At 43.4% G+C, this 19,706-nt stretch overlaps 1 protein-coding gene across 1 annotated transcript in view; it reads right to left on the bottom strand.

Moving 5' to 3' along the window:
- EFCAB5 (EF-hand calcium binding domain 5) overlaps positions 1-19,706 on the bottom strand; it is an 85,526-nt gene that overhangs the window by 61,573 nt on the left and 4,247 nt on the right. The window contains exons 3-5 of the mRNA XM_030185679.1: positions 10,214-10,370; positions 6,650-6,713; positions 5,194-5,264 (exon numbers count right to left, since the gene is read on the bottom strand). Of these exons, the coding sequence (XP_030041539.1) occupies positions 5,194-5,264; positions 6,650-6,713; positions 10,214-10,370 (292 nt within the window). The remainder of the gene's footprint in view (positions 1-5,193; positions 5,265-6,649; positions 6,714-10,213; positions 10,371-19,706) is intronic.

Here is a 19,706-nt window from a genome sequence, read left to right on the forward strand (position 1 = left end):
GGGATAGATGGCTAAGTGGGAGGCTGGTGAGGAGTAAGTTGCAGTAGTCAAGGCGAGAGGTAATGAGAGCGTGGACGAGAGTTCGGGTGGTGTGTTCAGAGAGGAAAGGGTGAATTTTGCTGATGTATGTGTTTGCAGTATAATTACTATTGGGGGTATATTGTGTTTACACCCCTTTTAGCCTGTGGATGAAATGTGGCCATGTCAGGTAATTGTTCAATAAACCACTTCTCTTTTTTGTTATTATTGATCTGCTTTTTTCTTTGTACATTTTCTAAGAGCGGATCTTAGCCTCTTTCTGTTGATATTTTAGGGCTCTTTACAACTAGAACAATTGCTTAAAGAACATGAGAAGTAGTGGTTTTTGAGAATTGGGTACTGAAGGTTATTGATGCCAATTTTGCCAGTTTATCTTGGCTAATTTTCCTTATTGAGTTTGTTCTAATGATAGGTAGTACCAGCTCCCTTGAGTTGGGCTAGTATGATTTTTCTGTATTTCATCTTGATCAGTATTCCTGCATTATTCTTTTGTGTGATTCTGTACTTTAATTAAAAAAGAATAAGCTATCATCATCAGTCCATGCGCACAAAACCACAAATGTAAACCCCTAAAATTAAGCTCCATAGAGAGGAAAACACACAGGGACTCACAGAGAGTGACACAGATACACAGAAATATATACATGGGTAGACAAATTGCCTATATATGTTACATCTTATGATCTCCAGAAAGAAGCTCTCGTTGGCACCATGCAAGTAGACCCCATCCCCAAAGGAATCTAACCCACACCCACCCATACCCACTAAGATCCATTTCATCTCCAACCATTCCCACAATTAAACTCCTCCATCCCCACCCATACCCACAGGAGCTGATGCTATTATTTACTTGTTTGCAGCCCTCTGTTTCCTCTCAGCCCCAACCACATAATAACATAGTAACATAGTACATAAGTACATAAGTATTGCCATACTGGGAAAGACCAAAGGTCCATCGAGCCCAGCATCCTGTTTCCAACAGTGGCCAATCCAGGTCACAAATACCTGGCAAGATCCCAAAAAAGTACAAAACATTTTATTCTGCTTATCCCAGAAATAGTGGATTTTCCTCAAGTCCAACTTAACAATGGTCTATGGACTTCTCCTTTAGGAAGCCAGCCAAATCATTTTTAAACTCTGCTAAGCTAACCACTTTTACCACATTCTCTGGCAACGAATTCTAGAGTTTAATTACACGTTGAATGAAGAAACATTTTCTCCGATTTGTTTTAAATTTACTACTTTGTAGCTTCATCGCATGCCCCCTAGTCCTAGTATTTTTGGAAAGTGTAAACAGAAGCTTCATGTCTACCCGTTCAACTCCACTCGTTATTTATAGACCTCTATCATATCTCCCCTCAGCTATCTTTTCTCCAAGCTGAAGAGCCCCAGCTGCTTTAGCCTTTCCTCATAGGGAAGTCGTCCCATCCCCTTTATCATTTTCGTCGCCCTTCTCTGCATCTTTTCTAATTGCACTATATCTTTTTTGAGATGCAGCGACCAGAATTGAACACAATATTCGAGGTGCGGTCGCACCATGGAGCGATACAAAGGCATTATAACGTCCTCATTTTTGTTTTCCATTCCTTTCCTAATAATACCTAACATTCTATTTGCTTTCTTAGCCGCAGCAGCACACTGAGTAGAAGGTTTAAATGGATCACACAGGAATATAAATACATAAATATAAATAAATAAATAAATAAATATATGTATAAATACAGGGACAGACTGAGAGACACATAAATAGACTGAGGCAAAGCAACAGAGAGACACAGCAATAACGCAACAGAGAGATGTACAGAAGTCAGCTAACAAGACAGCCACAGAGAATTGTTCAGTGCATCATGATGAAACTTTGATAAACAGGTAAGCATTAACTTATGTCACCCTACCTATTTTGCTTTTTGACTGGCCCCCTCCAGGGGCTAAGCTTATCACCTGTTTTATAATAAAGATCCCTGTCTTATTGGTGACTTATTGATCTTCAGTGCACTCCTCCTGACTTTGATCAGAAATAAATCCAGGACTGGTATTTCAGAGTAAATACAAATCCCAACCACTGCATTTGCAACTCTTGCAAATGGCCATACCGCAAACTTAATGCTATTAAACATGAGATTTATAATATGTTGCAGACTGGAAGACACGTGGATTTATTGCCAGTGCATCTCTCATAAGCTCTGGTAGTACTATTCTGGGAGCATGACCTATGAAGATAGATAATGATTCCTTCTACAAGCTGGAATCTTGCCATGAATGGGCAACAACAGATCTCAGAGCTCTGCTGAAAGGGAGAAGCTCAGCATACATGCATGTGGCACGGTGCTTTGTGGTTTCCTTAACCTTTTGTCAGGGGATTGAGAAATAAGGCTAGACAAAACTATGTCTAAATTTGATGTATGACTGCTAAAAATATATCCAGAACTAGTGCAAGGATATTAACACCTTATGCTACCCATCAGACTTGTACCCCCTCCAATTAACATTTAGGCCCTTCCCCTCCCCCCATTCAATTAACTTTTAGGCCCTTCCCCTCCCCCATCCAATTAACTTTTAGGCCCTTCCCCCCATCCAATTAACATTTAGGCCCTTCCCCTCCCCCCATCCAATTAACTTTTAGGCCCTTCCCCTCCCCCCATCCAATTAACATTTAGGCCCTTCCCCTTCCACATCCAATTAACTTTTAGGCCCTTCCCCCCCATCCAATTAACATTTAGGCCCTTCCCCTCCCCCCATACAATTAACTTTTAGGCCCTTCCTCTCCCCATCACAGCAATGAACTGTCCACTATCCCTGCTGGTAAAAGAACCTCCTGTTATTTCTTTGAGTTTATGTGGTTGTTGTCAGGATCTATTGTTTTGCTTTGACTCCAGTTGCTCTTTGATGCCCCCCAAGAAGCTGCTGCCCTTGGTGATCTCCTAGTCCTGCCCAAAGGTTGGCCCAGTCCTGAACACATCCCAACTGTATGAGGAAAGAGTCTCAGAGGCTGGCACTGGCTGAAATCTTCATTTAGAACCTGAACTTTGAGTTTAACGGAGTAAGAAGATGGGAAGGAGATATGAGGAGAAGCTGACTTATAGCTACTTTTAGATAAGGGACTGACTGTGCCATGAAGGACTACAACATTATTCCCAGGGGTCTGATTTGTAGAAGATAGAGCAACAAATATCTCTGAACATCTTCAAATCCTTCAGTGGCTCTTCATGTATTGTATTTTTCTAATTTCTCATTTATTCCCCCCCCCCCTTTTTTTTTAATGAGGAAGACATAGTCCTATGAAAGACTCATAATGAGGTGGATGGGGGAGGGGAGAAAGTAATAACAGAATTTGGGAAAGTATGGGACAAACCTAGAAGCTTCTTGGATCTCATTAACGTTTCAGTTTTTTTCATGCAGCATCATAATTTGTAAATCTATATTTTACGTCCAAACCTCATATGTTTCTGAGCATTCAGACTTGAATTGTTATTTTTACAATGGTTAAGTATAGTCATAGTTTTGGAACATTAATTTTCTTAATGTACATTTTGACATGGCAATATTCTCTCCCACACTCCGTGGACTATTATTGAGGCTTTTTAAGCCATTTGCATTATTGTCGTATGTTGTTACTATATGTTATATGTTTCTTACTTTGAAATGTCAGTAAAATATTTTAACTAGAAGCTTCTTGGTGATGGGGAGGTGAGAGTAAACGTAGGGTCGGTGGTTCTTGAGTTTTATTCAGAGGAGAATACATGCTAATGAGCAGAGAGCAGTGGGTTAGCTGCCCTGACCCTTCCAAAACCAGTAAGGTAGCAGACATGATTCCAATGCTAACATCAAGAATGACAGAGACTGGTGGCACCTTATAGACTAACCAATTTTTGGAGACATGGGTTTCAAGGACAAGAGTCCACATCAGAAAGCACAGATTGGCTGGATGCTACAACAGCCTCACTAGGTTTGCTAGCTCATGGGTAATGTCTCCACATGGGTTACTTTTGTGCTTTCCATGACAGGAATAAGCTTCACTCCTAAGGGTGACTCCCAGTGCTCATTTCAACATTTTCTAACCTTATGCCAAACAGAGCCTCTCTCTAAAGTTCACAAGGTGCAATATGTACAGACAAACAGGCAGCTCTTTGAGAGTCTGGATGCTAGATCATGCTGAAGATGTAGAAGAACCAAGAAAGATGATGACAAGGCCTGGAACAGCCCACCAGCGAGGTAGGGGAGCCCATAACTGTAACAAAATTGTAAAAGGGCAGTGGAAGGAACATGACTGAGAGCCTGAGCAAAAGACATAGCGAGAAGGTGTTGGTTTTAGTATGCGAATTTATATGCTGTTATTCAAAGTGTTAGAGAACTGAGAGGGAAAACACCGATAAGACTGGATGGGACAATTAAAGGTCAATTCTATAACAGGGCATCTGGTAGGAGCTTATTCTATAAAGAAATGTAGGACCTATTTTCTTTTATAGCATACTGGGCATATATGCATCTAGGCATGAGCTCTTAGACCAGCCATAGAGCTAATGTAGCTGCAGGTGCCTAAATGCCAAAGATATGCACATTCTTTATGGTATTGTATAAGGTACACATGTAAGTTTGCATCCTGCTCACACTCACCCATATGTAAACCCCCTTGCAAGTACATATTTTGGTGGAAATTTGGCACATATGCATGTATGTGCACACATATGCAGGTGTATGCAGGTATTCTAAACATTTATGCATGTAATGTGCACATACATGTTAGCATCTGTTTTATAGAATTGTCCACTTAATCTTTATCTGTCATCATCTATTACAGAGGTAGGCAACCTTGGTCCCTAAGGGTTTTCAAGATGATCACCACAACATCACTCCCTCCCAGATCTATTTGCATATGCAAGTAGATCTCTTGCATATTCATTGGCAAAATCCTGAAAACCCAACTGGGTTGTGGCCCTCAAGGACCAAGGTTGCCTACCCCTAATCTATTATATAACTGCAGCATGTTGGTAGGAAGGGACAGAGAGTGGATAGGCCTTGCACTTTTGTCTGCCACCATGTTTAAAGTTTCACAAGGAAGAGGATGTGTTCATTAACACCCAAGGGCCCTGGTCAGCAGAACCTCAGGGTCAGAAAAAAAGAGAAGGAGAATCTTTATGATACTCCATTGCTCACCTCCACAAATTCTTCTTCATTGAGTTTCTGTTCCCATTTAGTAGTCATCTCTAGTTCTCTGGCGTATATCACTGATATAGAAAAATAACAAGGGTCAGGAAGGAAGCAAGACAAGCATAGACTAGAAAACAAGGCTCAGGAGCAGCAAGTAGGAACAGGAACAGATAGGTTGAAGAGGGTCAGAAGCAGGAGGACAGCACAGACAGGTGGAAGGGAGTCAGGAGGAGGGGGAGAAGGATAGGCACAGGTAGTCTGATGAGGATCAGAAGCAGACTGCTTTAGGGAGGTACATTCTTTGTTCTCCTTTCAGAAACCTTCCGAAAGTTGCTGCCGCTGCTTGTTGGTTTTTTTTTTTCCCCGGTCATGACCAGGGGTTTGAAACACGCTCCTGTGTGCACCTGCTGCCTTCAGAGTCCTAGATACAGGGTGCATTACACTTCCTGGAGCAGGAAGAAACAGTTATCTGTCTCTTGCTCTCTCTCTCACACACACATGCAGTTCATCCATTCTTGATAGCGCTTTCCTCAGTGATTATTGGTTTACTAAAAATAGGAAAAAACTGTGGCTTTTTCTGTAGTATGATGTACTCTGCACTCTGGTTAAGTGCACTGAAATTTTACTTGCGCTTATCTGGAGCATGCACATAACTGAAGTTACCATTTTCAAGTGCATGGAAGGTCTTCTGTCTCCTGACCCAAATGGAAACTCTCACAAAGAGAAAAAAAAATCCTCTGGACCCACTATAGGCCCCCTCTCCAGGCCTACCTTACAGTAGTCAGCTGGGTAGTTGCAGTCTCCTTAGTGAAAATGGCTGCCATGAATTTCAGCAGCAGTCTCATGAAATTACCACAAACTCATGGCAGTCTCGCGAGATTGCCACGAGAACTCATGGCAGCCATTTTCACTAAGAAGACTGCATGGCCGGAGGGGTGTAGGAGGATCGCTCCTGCCCCATCTGAGCACTGGATCACTAGTGCTGTAAGGTAGGCCCAGGGAGGGGGCCTACGATGTGTCCGGTGGGGGTGTTCTCTTTGTGGGAGTTTCCATTTTGGGCGGAAGTTGGAATGCCTTGCATACACCAGGGCTGTAAGGTAGGCCCGGGAGTGGGGAGGGGTACTCTCTTTATAACAGGGCCAGGAGAGAAATTGCATTTAAAAGGAGTGATGTTGTAAAAAGAGCTGATCGATGCATTGCACTTAACCAGAGTATGCACTTATCGCTGGTGTGCTAAACCAGAGTCAGTTTAAATTAGAATGAATGGGAAACATTTGAGACTGTTTCAGTTACAGATAAGTGGAGTGTGCACTTATCTGGCATTCACTTAAGTTGAGTGCACTGTAGATGAATTTTCCTAACTCTTCTGTTGCTGCTTCCATGTTCCTTTTGAGATGTTCCTAACATCTAAATATCACAACAGCTTTACCTTCCCGGTTCTTCTCAAACAGTCTCATCTCACCTTGTCTGCTGCCTGGCAGATACTGAGAAACAACGTCCTGGAATGACTTGAGGGCACTCTGAACCTATAAATGAAGTGCAAAATTTGAAGAATACATTTATTTTATTTAGATCTTTTTTCACTAAGAAAAGCAAAGCCCTGGCATTCTTAAGTAATCAGACAACTGAACTGCCCCTCAGACTGGTGCTACTGTGCTATTGCTCATGGTGTGCCAGTGATGCACTTGTAACCAAGGGGTTCAACCCCACCAGAGACACTGTGCCCCTCCCCTTACACACCATTGTATAGGTGTGCAACAAGTAACAGCTGACAGGTGATTTCTTCAAAGACCTGAAACATAACCAAAGAAAGATTAAGGACAGCACAAGAGGACTAAAACCTGATGATTTATGTTTTGAGGGAGTATTCAGTGATTTGACTGTGGTACCAGCAGACACAATTTAGATTTGACATCAATGCAGGGGTGGGGGGGGGGAGGAAGCACCTGAGCTCTGGCCCCTGACCCCTAGGTTACAGTGCCACAACTACAAGGAAAAATCCTGAGGATACTCTGCTTGAACTAATCTTTTAAACAAGACATAGGAGACTGAGAAAAATTGTACATGCTTGTAACCTTCTTTCTCTCTGCTTTCTCTTCTGCTTAGTACATGGTGGAGGACAGCAGAAAAAAGCCAAGGAACCCATCTACTCTGCCCAGCTCAAACTTATGGGGTCAATATTCAAAGCAATTTAAATGGCCAGAAGAGGCCCCTGGCTATTTACATTATGGTTTTACGGTGATATTCAGCAGCATTTAACCGGAATGGATAGTACGTTGAATATACCCTCTAACCACCTTTGCCAAAAAAACAGCTAGTTTGTGGGCAATCCTGGGGCAGAATTAGGGCAGAGCGGAAACTTTGCCAATTAGTGGCATTTTTCAGTTCACTGACCAGCTAAGTAACTGCATAAATCAGGACAGCAAAACAGCTGTCCTAACTTTATGCAGGAAGTTAACTGAGTACCAGTGCTAGGTTATCTTCTGGGTTGGCAGTCATACCCAGATATTAAGTGCTGGGAACTGCGCATGCCCCGGTATTGAATGTATTGAATTAGAAAAAGTACAGAAGGGTGACAAAAATTATAAACTGTGTAGGCGCCCACAATATTCCAATGAGTTAGCGCTCGCTAATTTTGTGCATGCGCTAAAAATGCCCTATATGTTCCATCTTTGCTTATACCCTCTGCTATTAAAATGTTCTATTACGTATTGTGTTGACATTGTAAGTAGTAAACTATGCCATACTTTGTATTGTTATTTGAATATTTTTTACTGCTGTAATTGTCTATTGCTCATGTTTGTACACTGCCTTGAGTGAATTCCTTCAAATAGGCGGCAAATAAATCCTAGTAAATAAATAACTATTTATTTATTAGGATTTATTTACCGCCTTTTTGAAGGAATTAATTCAAGGCAGTGTACAGTAAGAATAGATCAAACATCAGCAACAGGCAATTACAGCAGTAAAAGTATTCAAATAACAATACAAAGTATGGCATGGAGGGGCATAATCGAACGAAAACGTCTATCTCCATGGGCGTTTATCTCCGAGAACGGGTCCGTGAAGGGGCGGACCGAACCGTATTTTCGAAAAAAATAGGCGTCCATGTTTTATTCGACAATTTGTGAGCTGGGCGTTTTTGTTTTTCAGCGATAATGGAAAATGAAAGCGCCCAGCTCAAAAACGAATAAATCCAAGGCATTTGTTCGTGGGAGGGGCCAGGATTCGTAGTGCACTGGTCCCTCTCACATGCCAGGACAGCAACCGGGCACCCTAGGGGGCACTTTTACAAAAACAAAAAAAAAGGTAAAAGAGCTCCCAGGTGCATAGCACCCTTCTCTTGTGTGTTGAGCCCCCCAAATCCCCCTCAAAACCCACTGCCCACAAGTCTACACCATTACTATAGCCCTAAGGGGAGAAGGGGGGCACCTACATGTGGGTACAGTGGGTTTGGGGGGGTTGGACGACTACGCATTAAGCAGCACAATTGTAACAGGTAGGGGGGGGTGGGCCTGGGTCCACCTGCTTGAAGTCCACTGCACCCCCTAACAACTGCTCCAGGGACCTGCATACTGCTGCCAGGGAGGTGGGTATGACATTTGAGGGTGAAAATGAAAAGTTGTGAAACATCATTTTTTTGTGGTGGGAGGGGGTTAGTGACCACTGGGGGAGTCAGGGGAGGTCATCCCTGATTCCCTCTGGGGGTAATCTGGTCATTTAGGGCACTTTTTGGGGCCTTATTCGTGAAAAAACAGGGTCCAGGAAAAGTGCCCTAAATTCTAGCTACAAACGCAAACTTTTTTTCCATTATCGGCGAAAGGCGCCCATCTCTGTTCAGGTGATAATCATGCCCCAGTCCCACCTTCACCACGCCTCCGACATGCCCCCGTCAACTTTGTACGCTTCCGCGATGGAGTGCAGTTGAAAACGTCCAAGTTCGGCTTTCGATTATACCGCGTTATTCGTTTTTGTGAGATAAACGTCCATCTCCCGATTTAGGTCGGAACTTGGGCGTTTTTCTCGTTCGATTATAAGCAGGATAGTATACTACTTATAGCACATGAAATTGAACCCACTCATTAATCACAGAAAAATCATACTCGTTTATCCCTCATTCTCACACATACAATCTTCCTGCTATCTTATTCACTCCTCTCTCATCACTTATACAAAATAACATTTTCAAAATACCATCATCCCACAAACCCCCACAAGCCGTAAATACCATCAACTCTATACATTAGTGGTACATATCTACCTAACTGAACCACGGATTGCTGCATAGTCTCTGCTTAACACATCTTGTACCTCTTTCTTCTTAACACATTATCACTATTTTTTGTTCTTGACCTCACAGGCTCTGCAAATATATGGACATTGGTGAACAACAAATAGTGATAATGTGTTACAAAGAAAGAGGTACAAGATGTGTTAAGCAGAGACTATGCAGCAATCCGTGCTTCAGTTAGGTAGATATGTACCACTAATGTATAGAGTTGATGGTATTTACGGCTTGTGGGGGTTTGTGGGATGATGGTATTTTGAAAATGTTATTTTGTATAAGTGATGAGAGAGGAGTGAATAAGATAGCAGGAAGATTGTATGTGTGAGAATGAGGGATAAACGAGTATGATTTTTGTGTGATTATTGAGTGGGTTCAATTTCATGTGCTATAGGTTTATATATTATGAAAAGGTGATCAATAAAACTTTTTGTATTCATACATAGTCGTGTTGGTGAAATACATTTAGCATTTGTTGCAACTATACTGGAATTATTTCAACCCTAAGTTTTCAATATTATATAGTATACTACTTACAATGTCAATTCAATATGTAATAGAACATTTTAATTGATAGTGAAGGGTATAAGCAAAAATGGAACATATAGATAGGAAAGAGAGTAATTAGAGTTAGAAAGTAAGGCGACTAATTTAATTTAAAGAAAGTTGCACATGAGGTCAGAGAGATGGTTAAATATTATCTCAGTTAGGGAATATTTCAAGCATTTGAAGACGAATTACAAGTGGCAGTGGAATTCTTCCAGTGACATCCAGAGTCCAGTCCTGGAAATGCAGACCCAGAGCTTCCTTCTTCTTGTTTCGCAGTTCAGTTGCGACCTTTTCAGCCTCTTCTCTGAGCTCTTGGGTTTCCTTTATCTCTGCCTTCAGCTGGGTCAACCTGAAGGGACGGAGAACAGTGCTTAGGAACATCATGGGTACCTCTGTAACTAACTCTCCTAGCAATGACCTTTTCAAAAGGTCAGAAATAATAAGCAGAACGTCAACAACCTAATGCATTCTCCTAACAACAAATGGAGTTTAATTATAGTGAACAATTATGACATGAGACTGTCTATAAGATCATGCTATAGTTTGTTTTTCTTAACCCCAGCAGCAAGAGATAAAACCTACGGGTATCCTCTTAGGCTAGATAGGGAAGGATTCTTCCTTTAGGGACAGTGGAGAAATTTGTAGCTACAAATGTAAGCAACTAGAATAAAAGGATGGACATAAAGGGGATGGGATATAATACTCTGCCTTTCTGTAGTTACAATCAAAGTGACTTACATATTATATACAGGTTGTTATTTTGTACCTGGGGCAATGGAGGGTTAAGTGACTTGCCCAGAGTCACAAGGAGCTGCAGTGGGAATACTACTACTACTACTTAACATTTCTAGAGCGCTACTAGGGTTATGCAGCGCTGTACAAATTAACGAATAAGGACGGTCCCTGCTCAGAAGAGCTTACAATCTAAAGGACGAAATGTCAAGTTGGGGTAGTTGAGATTTCCTGAGAAGAGGTGTAGTGATTAGGTGCCGAAGGCGACATTGAAGAGGTGGGCTTTGAGCAATGATTTGAAGATGGGTAGGGAGGGGGCCCGGCGTATGGGCTCAGGGAGTTTGTTCCAAGCATGGGGTGAGGCGAGGCAGAAAGGGCAAAGCCTAGAGTTGGCCGTGGTGGAGAAGGGTACTGAAAGGAGGGAATTGTCTTGAGAGCGGAGGTTACGGGTAGGGACGTAAGGGGAGATGAGGGTAGAGAGGTAAGGAGGGGCTGCAGATCGAGTGCATTTGTAGGTGAGTAGGAGAAGCTTGAACTGTATGCGGTATCTGATCAAGTGACTTGAGGAGAGGGGTGATATGAGTATCGGTTAAGGCGGAAGATAAGACGTGCGGCAGAGTTCTGAATGGACTGAAGGGGGGATAGATGGCTAAGTGGGAGGCCGGTGAGGAGTAGGTTGCAGTAGTCAAGGCGAGAGGTAATGAGAGAGTGGATGAGAGTTCGGGTGGTGTGCTCGGAGAGGAAGGGGTGAATTTTGCTAATGTTATAGAGGAAGAAGCGACAGGTCTTGGCTATCTGCTGGATATGCGCAGAGAAGGAGAGGGAGGAGTCGAAGATGACCCGGAGGTTGCGGGCAGATGAGATAGGGACGATGAGGGTGTTATCAACTGAGATAGAGAGTGAAGGGAGAGGAGAAGTGGGTTTGGGTGGGAAAACAATAAGTTAAGTCTTGGCCATGTTCAGTTTCAGGTGGCGGTTGGACATCCAGGCAGCAATGTCGGATAAGCAGGCCGATACCTTGGCCTGGGTTTCCGCAATGATTTCTGGTGTGGAGAGATAAAGCTGGGTGTCGTCAGCATAAAGATGATAGTGGAAACCATGAGAAGAGATCAGGGAGCCTAAGGAAGAGGTGTAGATTGAAAAAAGAAGGGGCCCAAGGACAGATCCCTGAGGAACTCCAACAGACAGCGGGATAGGGGAGGAGGAGGAACCATGAGAGTGTACTCTGAAGGTACGATGGGAGAGATAAGAGGAGAACCAGGAGAGGACAGAGCCCTGGAATCCAAAGGAGGACAGTGTGTCAAGAAGTAGGTTGTGATTGACACTGTCAAAAGCGGCGGATAGGTCGAGGAGGATGAGGATGGAGTAGTGACCTTTGGATTTGGCGAGGAACAGGTCATTGCAGACCTTAGATAGTGCCGTTTCTGTTGAGTGTAGGGGGCGAAAGCCGGATTGAAGCGGATCAAGGATGGCATGAGTGGAGAGGAAATCAATGCAGCGGCTGTGAATGGCGCGTTCAAGTATTTTGGAGAGGAAGGGTAAGAGGGAAATGGGGCGGTAGTTGGAGGGACAGGTAGGGTCAAGTGATGGTTTTTTGAGGAGTGGTGTGACCACAGCATGCTTGAAGGTGTCCGGGACTGTTGCAGTGGAGAGAGAGAGGTTGAGGATATGACAGATGGTAGGGGTGATAGTAGGAGTGATGGTGTTAAGTAAGTTGGTGGGGATGGGGTCTGAGGAACAGGTTGTGGATTTCGAGGAGGAGAGGAGATGGGCGGTTTCCTCTTCGGTGATAGCAGGAAAAGAGGAGATAGAAAAGAGGAATAGAACCCAGTTCCCCAGGATCAAAGTCCACTGCACTAACCACTAGGCTACTCCTCCACTAGCAACATTCCATGTAGAAGCCTGCCCTTGCAGATCAGCAACGTGGCTGCGCAGGCTTCTGTTTCTGTGAGTTTGACGTCCTGCACGTATGTCCTGCAAGTATGTGCAGGACGTCAGACTCACAGAAACAGAAACCTGCGCAGCCGCATTGCTGATCTGCAAGGGCAGGCTTCTACATGGAATGTTGCTACATTCCATGTAGAATCTCAAATAGTAGCAACATTCCATGTAGAATCTACAAATAGTTTCAACATTCCATGTAAAATCTCAAATAGGGAAATGGGACTTGATATACCGCCTTTCTGAGTTTTTTGCCAGGGGCAATGGAGGGTTAAGTGACTTGCCCAGAGTCACAAGGAGCTGCAGTGGGAATCAAACCCAGTTCACTTAGTTCTCAGGCCACTGCCCTAAGCACTAGGTAAAAATCAGAGATGTGGAATGATCTGAGGATGTCTCCTTCTGATATGGAGCCATGTGCTAGTCTAGGGTCGCATACTGATATTAGGCATAAGCTGATATGTGCATGTTTCCTTATCTGGGGATTGTGTACTCATCCAAGGTCATGTGCTGATCCAAGAACATGTACTGATTGTCAGATTTGGGGTCAGGAAGGAATTACTACCTCCCACCCCATCCCCCATAGCTATGAACACCACCAACAAAATGAGGAAAACAACGACAACAACAAACCCAACTACCGAAGAAACAGACAACTAATAAAAATATACACATCACACCCCACTTTGGAACCCTACCACGCAATCCAACTAGGATACATCAATGCAAGATCAGCAGTAAGCAATTCAGCAGACTTACTAGACTGGATCATCACAGACAAATTAGACCTCCTATTCATCACAGAAACCTGGTTCCATAGTCCCACAGACCCCGCAATCCTCCAAACGTGCCCACCAAAATATAAAATCACGCACTGGACAAGAAATGGAAAAAAAAGAGGAGGCGGAATAGCGATCATATACAAACCTGAATACACTATCACAATCACGGGCGAATCCACCTCACCACAACTTGAAATTGCATCGACTAGAATCAACCATCCAAGCCTAATAGGACACCTCAACACAATCCTATTCTACAGGCCACCAGGAAAATGGCAAGACGCCCAAACACAACTCTTGGATTTCATTTCGAATTCCTGCGTATCAGCCTCAAACATCCTCATACTAGGCGACATCAACCTACACCTAGAAGATGACACCTTACCAAGTACAAGAGAATTCAAAGAATTCCTAAAACTCTGGGATCTGCAAACACCCAACATACAACCAACTCACGAAAAAGGACACACACTAGATATCATAACGAATAGATTAGAACCGGACTCAACTATCATACTCGCTAATACAAGATGGACACCAACACCATGGTCAGACCACCATAGAGCAAATGTCACTCTCTGCTGGCAAAAAACACAACTAAACACGAATAATAAACATGAGCGAACAACCTACACAACGAGAGGAAAAATAGACCCCTCAACATTCTGGCAACAGATCTACCAGAACGAATGGACTACAAACGCTGACACCATCCAATTCCTCCAAGAATGGGATGACATAAGCACAACAACATTAGACAAAATCGCCCCAGTCCAAACCAGAACAACACACAGGAAAAACGCAAATCCATGGTTCACCGAAGAGCTGAAAAAACTAAAAACACAAGTCAGGAGACTAGAACGAGCCTGGAACAAAAAGAGAGACGAACAAACACTAAACGACTGGAAACTACTTCGGAGAAAATACAAATATACCATAAAACAGACAAAAAGACTTCACTACAAAACATTAATAGGACCAAACTACAAAGACACACATAAACTCTTCAACCTCGTGAACAAACTATTAGACACCTCACCAGTTACAACCAACGACAAAGATACACCAAGTGTCGACAACCTAGCGACACACTTCAAGGAGAAAATTATACTACTACGGCACAAGATACCCACCAGCCCTACAGAATACACCACTCTTCTAGACTGCCTAGATCCAGAAGAAGGAATATTCCCAGCAGACAGAACCTGGACTGAATTTGAACAACTGCCAGAAGACCTCATCTCTAAAACTCTTAAAAGATATGCTAAATCCAACTGCAAACTAGACATATGTCCAAACAGCCTCATGAAATCTGCTCCCCAGAAATTCATAATAGATCTAACAAACCACAGAAACTACATGCTACAAAATGGACTCTTCCCAAAAGAAAAAGGAAAAATCTTGCTCACCCCTATTCCTAAAGATACAAAGAAAAACACGAGCGAAATAACCAACTACAGGCCAATAGCATCTATACCACTAATAACCAAGTTAACTGAAGGTATGGTAACTAAACAACTCACAAACTACCTAGATAAACACTCAATACTGCATGACGCCCAATCAGGATTCCGATCGAATCACAGCACAGAAACAGTATTAATCACCCTTATGACCAAATTCAAACAAATCATCGCAACTGGCAACAATATACTCCTCCTACAATTTGACATGTCAAGCGCCTTCGACATGGTAGATCATGGAATCCTGCTACACATACTCGAACATTTTGGCATAGGAGGAAATGTCCTGAACTGGTTCAAGGGGTTCCTAACCCTACGTTCATATCAAGTCACATCTAATTCAACCACGTCCAAGGCATGGACACCTGTATGTGGAGTCCCACAAGGATCACCTCTTTCACCAACCATTTTCAACCTAATGATGATCCCTTTAGCAAAACTCTTATCAAACCATAACCTCAACCCGTATATATACGCCGATGATGTAACAATATACATCCCATTCAAACAAGACACCAAAGAAATCTCCAACGAAATCAATCAAAGTCTACACGTCATGAACACATGGGCAGACGCATTCCGCCTGAAATTAAACGCAGAAAAAACCCGATGCCTGATACTCACCTCCCAATACAACACAAATGAATTCAGCGCTATAAACACACCAACCCTAAACCTCCCAGTCTCAGAAACACTAAAAATCCTTGGAGTCACCATTGACCGCCACCTAACACTCGAAACCCATGCAAACAATACAACCAAGAAGATGTTCTACGGCATGTGGAAATTGAAAAGGATAAGACCATTCTTCCCAAGATTCGTCTTCCGCAGCCTAGTACAATCCCTCGTCCTCAGCCACCTGGATTACTGCAACTCACTATACGCGGGCTGCAAAGAGCAAATAATGAGGAAACTTCAAACGGCCCAGAACACAGCAGCCAGGCTCATCCTCGGAAAACCAAGATACGAAAGGGCGAAACCACTACGAGAGAAATTACATTGGCTTCCACTTAAGGAACGCGTTACTTTCAAAGTTTGCACACTAGTCCATAAGATAATCTACGGCGAAGCCCCAGCGTACATGTCTGATTTAATAGACCTACCACCCAGAAACGCTAAAAGGTCATCCCGAACATACCTCAACCTCCACTTCCCCACTTGCAAGGGCCTGAAATACAAGACGCTACACGCGTCAACCTTTTCCCACATGAGCACGCAGGCCTGGAATACACTACCGCGCAACCTAAGAATGATTAACGAACAAGCTTCCTTCCGAAAACTACTGAAGACGTACCTGTTTGAACAAACTTACGGAAAGAACCAAAACACATAGAGTCCATACTCACTGTTCATCAATGCAACATACATCCACTTCAGATCCCTCATCCTGTAATCAATTGTCCCACTGTCTCCTCCCAATGTTTCTATGTTGATGTCCCATTGTTATATTCCTAATGATAATCGAATGTCTCACACAACTCTGCACAATGTATTCCATATCCAAGTTGTTACAAATGTATTTCTACTATTCATATCTTATTGTAAGCCACACTGAGCCCGCAAAGAGGTGGGAAAATGTGGGATACAAATGCAATAAATAAATAATAAAATAGATGTGGTGTTTTATTTTAAACTCTACATGTATGATAGCTAATTAGCAAAAATCTGAATAACATTTTAAAATTAACAATTAAAATAGGAAAAAAACAAACAGAAAATACCTGTTCTGATACCACTGCTTTCAGTGATAAAGTATTTGTGAACTGAACCAATCCTGGAAGTTAGCAGGGGAAGTGTAAGAACAATAGGGAAGGCTGGGTCTCAGAACCAGCTTTGTCTCTGATTGATGGTCCATCACAACCTAGGTGATCACACACATTTAATTCCCAAGGTAGCAGACTTTTAATTCAAATTTGCATTTATATTCCGCAGATCCAAGAGAATGGTCTGTACAAGGCGATTACAATGCTATAATACTGCTTCATGCAAAGCAGTAAAAACAAAACTTCACATCGCCATTATCACCTATCCTGACAGGTTTCCAATTCATTTGGTTACTGGACTGTCAGATGCCCCATACTTAAACATCAAAAGTTTCCAAATTCCACCGGAATTCCACATGATTTCCTTTAATTAAAGGGGCAAATCAGTCCATAAAATTTGTGCGCATAAGAAACGATGCTTTTATTTGAAACTTCTGTGGTGTTTCTTGCCAGTCACTCACACTGTATTGACTCATCTTACATGTGTTGTAACAAGAGATATGCACTCTAGAATACTACTGCTTATCATTCCTATAGTGCTACAGTGCTATAGTGGAGGAGTGGCCTAGTGGTTAGGGTGGTGGACTTTGGTCCTGAGAAACTGAGTTTGATTCCTGGCACAGGCAGCTCCTTGTGACTCTGGGCAAGTCACTTAACCCTCCATTGCCTGCTGCATTGAGCCTGCCATGAGTGGGAAAGCACAGGGTATAAATGTAACAAAAAAAAAAAAATACTAGACATACACAGTGCTGTACATATTATATGCAGGCACTTTCTCTGTCCCTAGTAGGCTCACAATTTAAAGTGTTTTTTTTTTTTTTGCATCTGGGGCAATGGAGGGTTAAGTGACTTGTGCAGGGTAACAGGGGGCTGCAGTGGGAATTAAACCCAGTTTGCCAGGATCTCAGCTTACTGCTCTAACTATTAAGCTGCTCCTTCACTCATGACAGTGCTGCTCCTAAGTGACTGGTATTATTTATCAGTGTCAGTTCTTCAGCAGCCCTTTGTGGATGAGATCAGGTAGGTTTTATAGCAGCAGCCCAGAAAGAAACACTGTCACACCAGGCTCTGGGCTGGTGGTAATTCCGTGGCCCATCTTTTCTTCAGCCTTCCTCTGACTGGAGAGGCAAAGGACAGTGAGGCTCAAGCACCTTCTGGTCACATCAGGGACAGATCCCGGCATGGGGATACATTTAGGATATTGGTTCAATCACTTATACTATCTAGGTTCAATTATTGCAACCTTGTGTTGATTTGTTGTTCTAAAACATTAATTAATCGTCTACAAATTATGCAGAATATAGCTATTAGATTAATTTTTGGTCTGTCAAAATATGAGTCTATTAGGAGCTAATATTTGAAATTACATTGGTTGCCAATTATGGCCTGCTTTCATTTTAAGCTTAATGTTACAATTTTTAATATTTTGTCAACACTCCTTCCTATATGGTGAATATGGTTACACTTTTATAGGCCGCTGCTTCCAAGTATAATAACCGGAACCAGTGGCGTAGCTACGGGTGGGTCTGGGTGGGCACAGGCCCACCCATTCTTGGCTCAGGCCCACCCAGCAGCAGCACCCCGCATCAACATCTCTCCTCCTCCACAGCGTCCTGGCATCTGTCCACCCGTCGCTGAACCCCATCCCTCCCTGGTGTACCTTACAGGCGTCCCCGGCGCCTGCAGTGATTCATTATTGCTGCCTACGCCAGCCCTGCAGGCTTCCATTGGCCAGGTCCTACCCTCGCTGTCATCATTTCCTGTCTGGCGGCACCCAGCCAATGAAAGCCAAGCAAAATATGTTATTTTTTTCCTTTTCCCCTTATTTACATAGACTACATTTCATACTCAGTGCAACCTACTTCCGCTTACGTCATTTGCATCAGTTGTCACTGTCATTTTGTTGTTGATACCGTTATTGTTAAATGGATCATAAGGCTTTTACATGACGTTGCCAAATGCAAACTTCGTAAATAAAAAGGTAAGAAAGAATCGGAATTGTTAAAACATGCAAAACCAGTATCATCCTTTGGATTTGTGTCTTTGTCGGTGGATTGCAGCCAGGGCCCTCAGCTGGCAACAGATCAGGCAAGAGATGAATCAAGCTCGAGGAGGAAGGAAAGTTAACGCCAGTAGTTGCAGCACGGACTGGCAATGATGATAGACAGCAATTACTAATTACATGTACAACAGCCAGTCAGCTAGATCCTTGATGTTATACACATATTTGTTTAACTTTATAACACGACTTGATGTTGTAAGTGTACCTGTATAAATTTAAAACACTTACACGGTTGTATGTATTTTGTGTTCCTTGCGTGACGGATAGTAAAACTATGTACTTGGCATTTGCGGCTAGGAAGGGGGGGGGGGCCCACAAACTTGTGATGTGTCCCTGGGACACGTGAGTAATAAAACAAGACCAGTATGTGCAGGTCCTCACCCAGGCAATAAGACACCAGTTACTAGTGGCATTCTGTCCTTCCTGTCTCCCTCCACAGACACACTGTGTTACAGTATGGGGGATTAGCAACCCTTTCATGAACCCCCACTGTAGAGTATGGTGTTTTTTTTATTTATCAGAATCTATAAGGGTTGCCAGGTGGAAAAATTTTTTCCAGCCCAATCCAGCCCAAAAAACAGCCCAAAACCCGCCCAAACACAAACCCCGCCCCTGACACTCCCACCCCCGCGTCATCACCCCCGCCCCCGCCGTCATCAACCCCGCCCCCGCCATCACCGGCCCCGCCTCCCACATCACCGGCCCCGCCTCCCACGTCACCGGCCCCGCCTCCCCGTAATCGGCCCCGCCCCCCATGTCATCGGCCCCGCCTCCTACGTCATCGGCCCCGCCTCCCACGTCACTAACCCCGCCCAAAAACGTCACTAACCCCGCCCCCCGCGGCCGAAAAAACCGCCCTGAAGCCCAAAAACAGCCCAAAAAACCGCAACCCGCCGCGGGCAAAAATTTCCTGCGGCGGGTCGCGGAAAACCGCCCAATTGGGCG

Source organism: Microcaecilia unicolor, chromosome 13 (assembly GCF_901765095.1).
Source record: "Microcaecilia unicolor chromosome 13, aMicUni1.1, whole genome shotgun sequence".
NCBI classification, from domain to species: domain Eukaryota; kingdom Metazoa; phylum Chordata; class Amphibia; order Gymnophiona; family Siphonopidae; genus Microcaecilia; species Microcaecilia unicolor.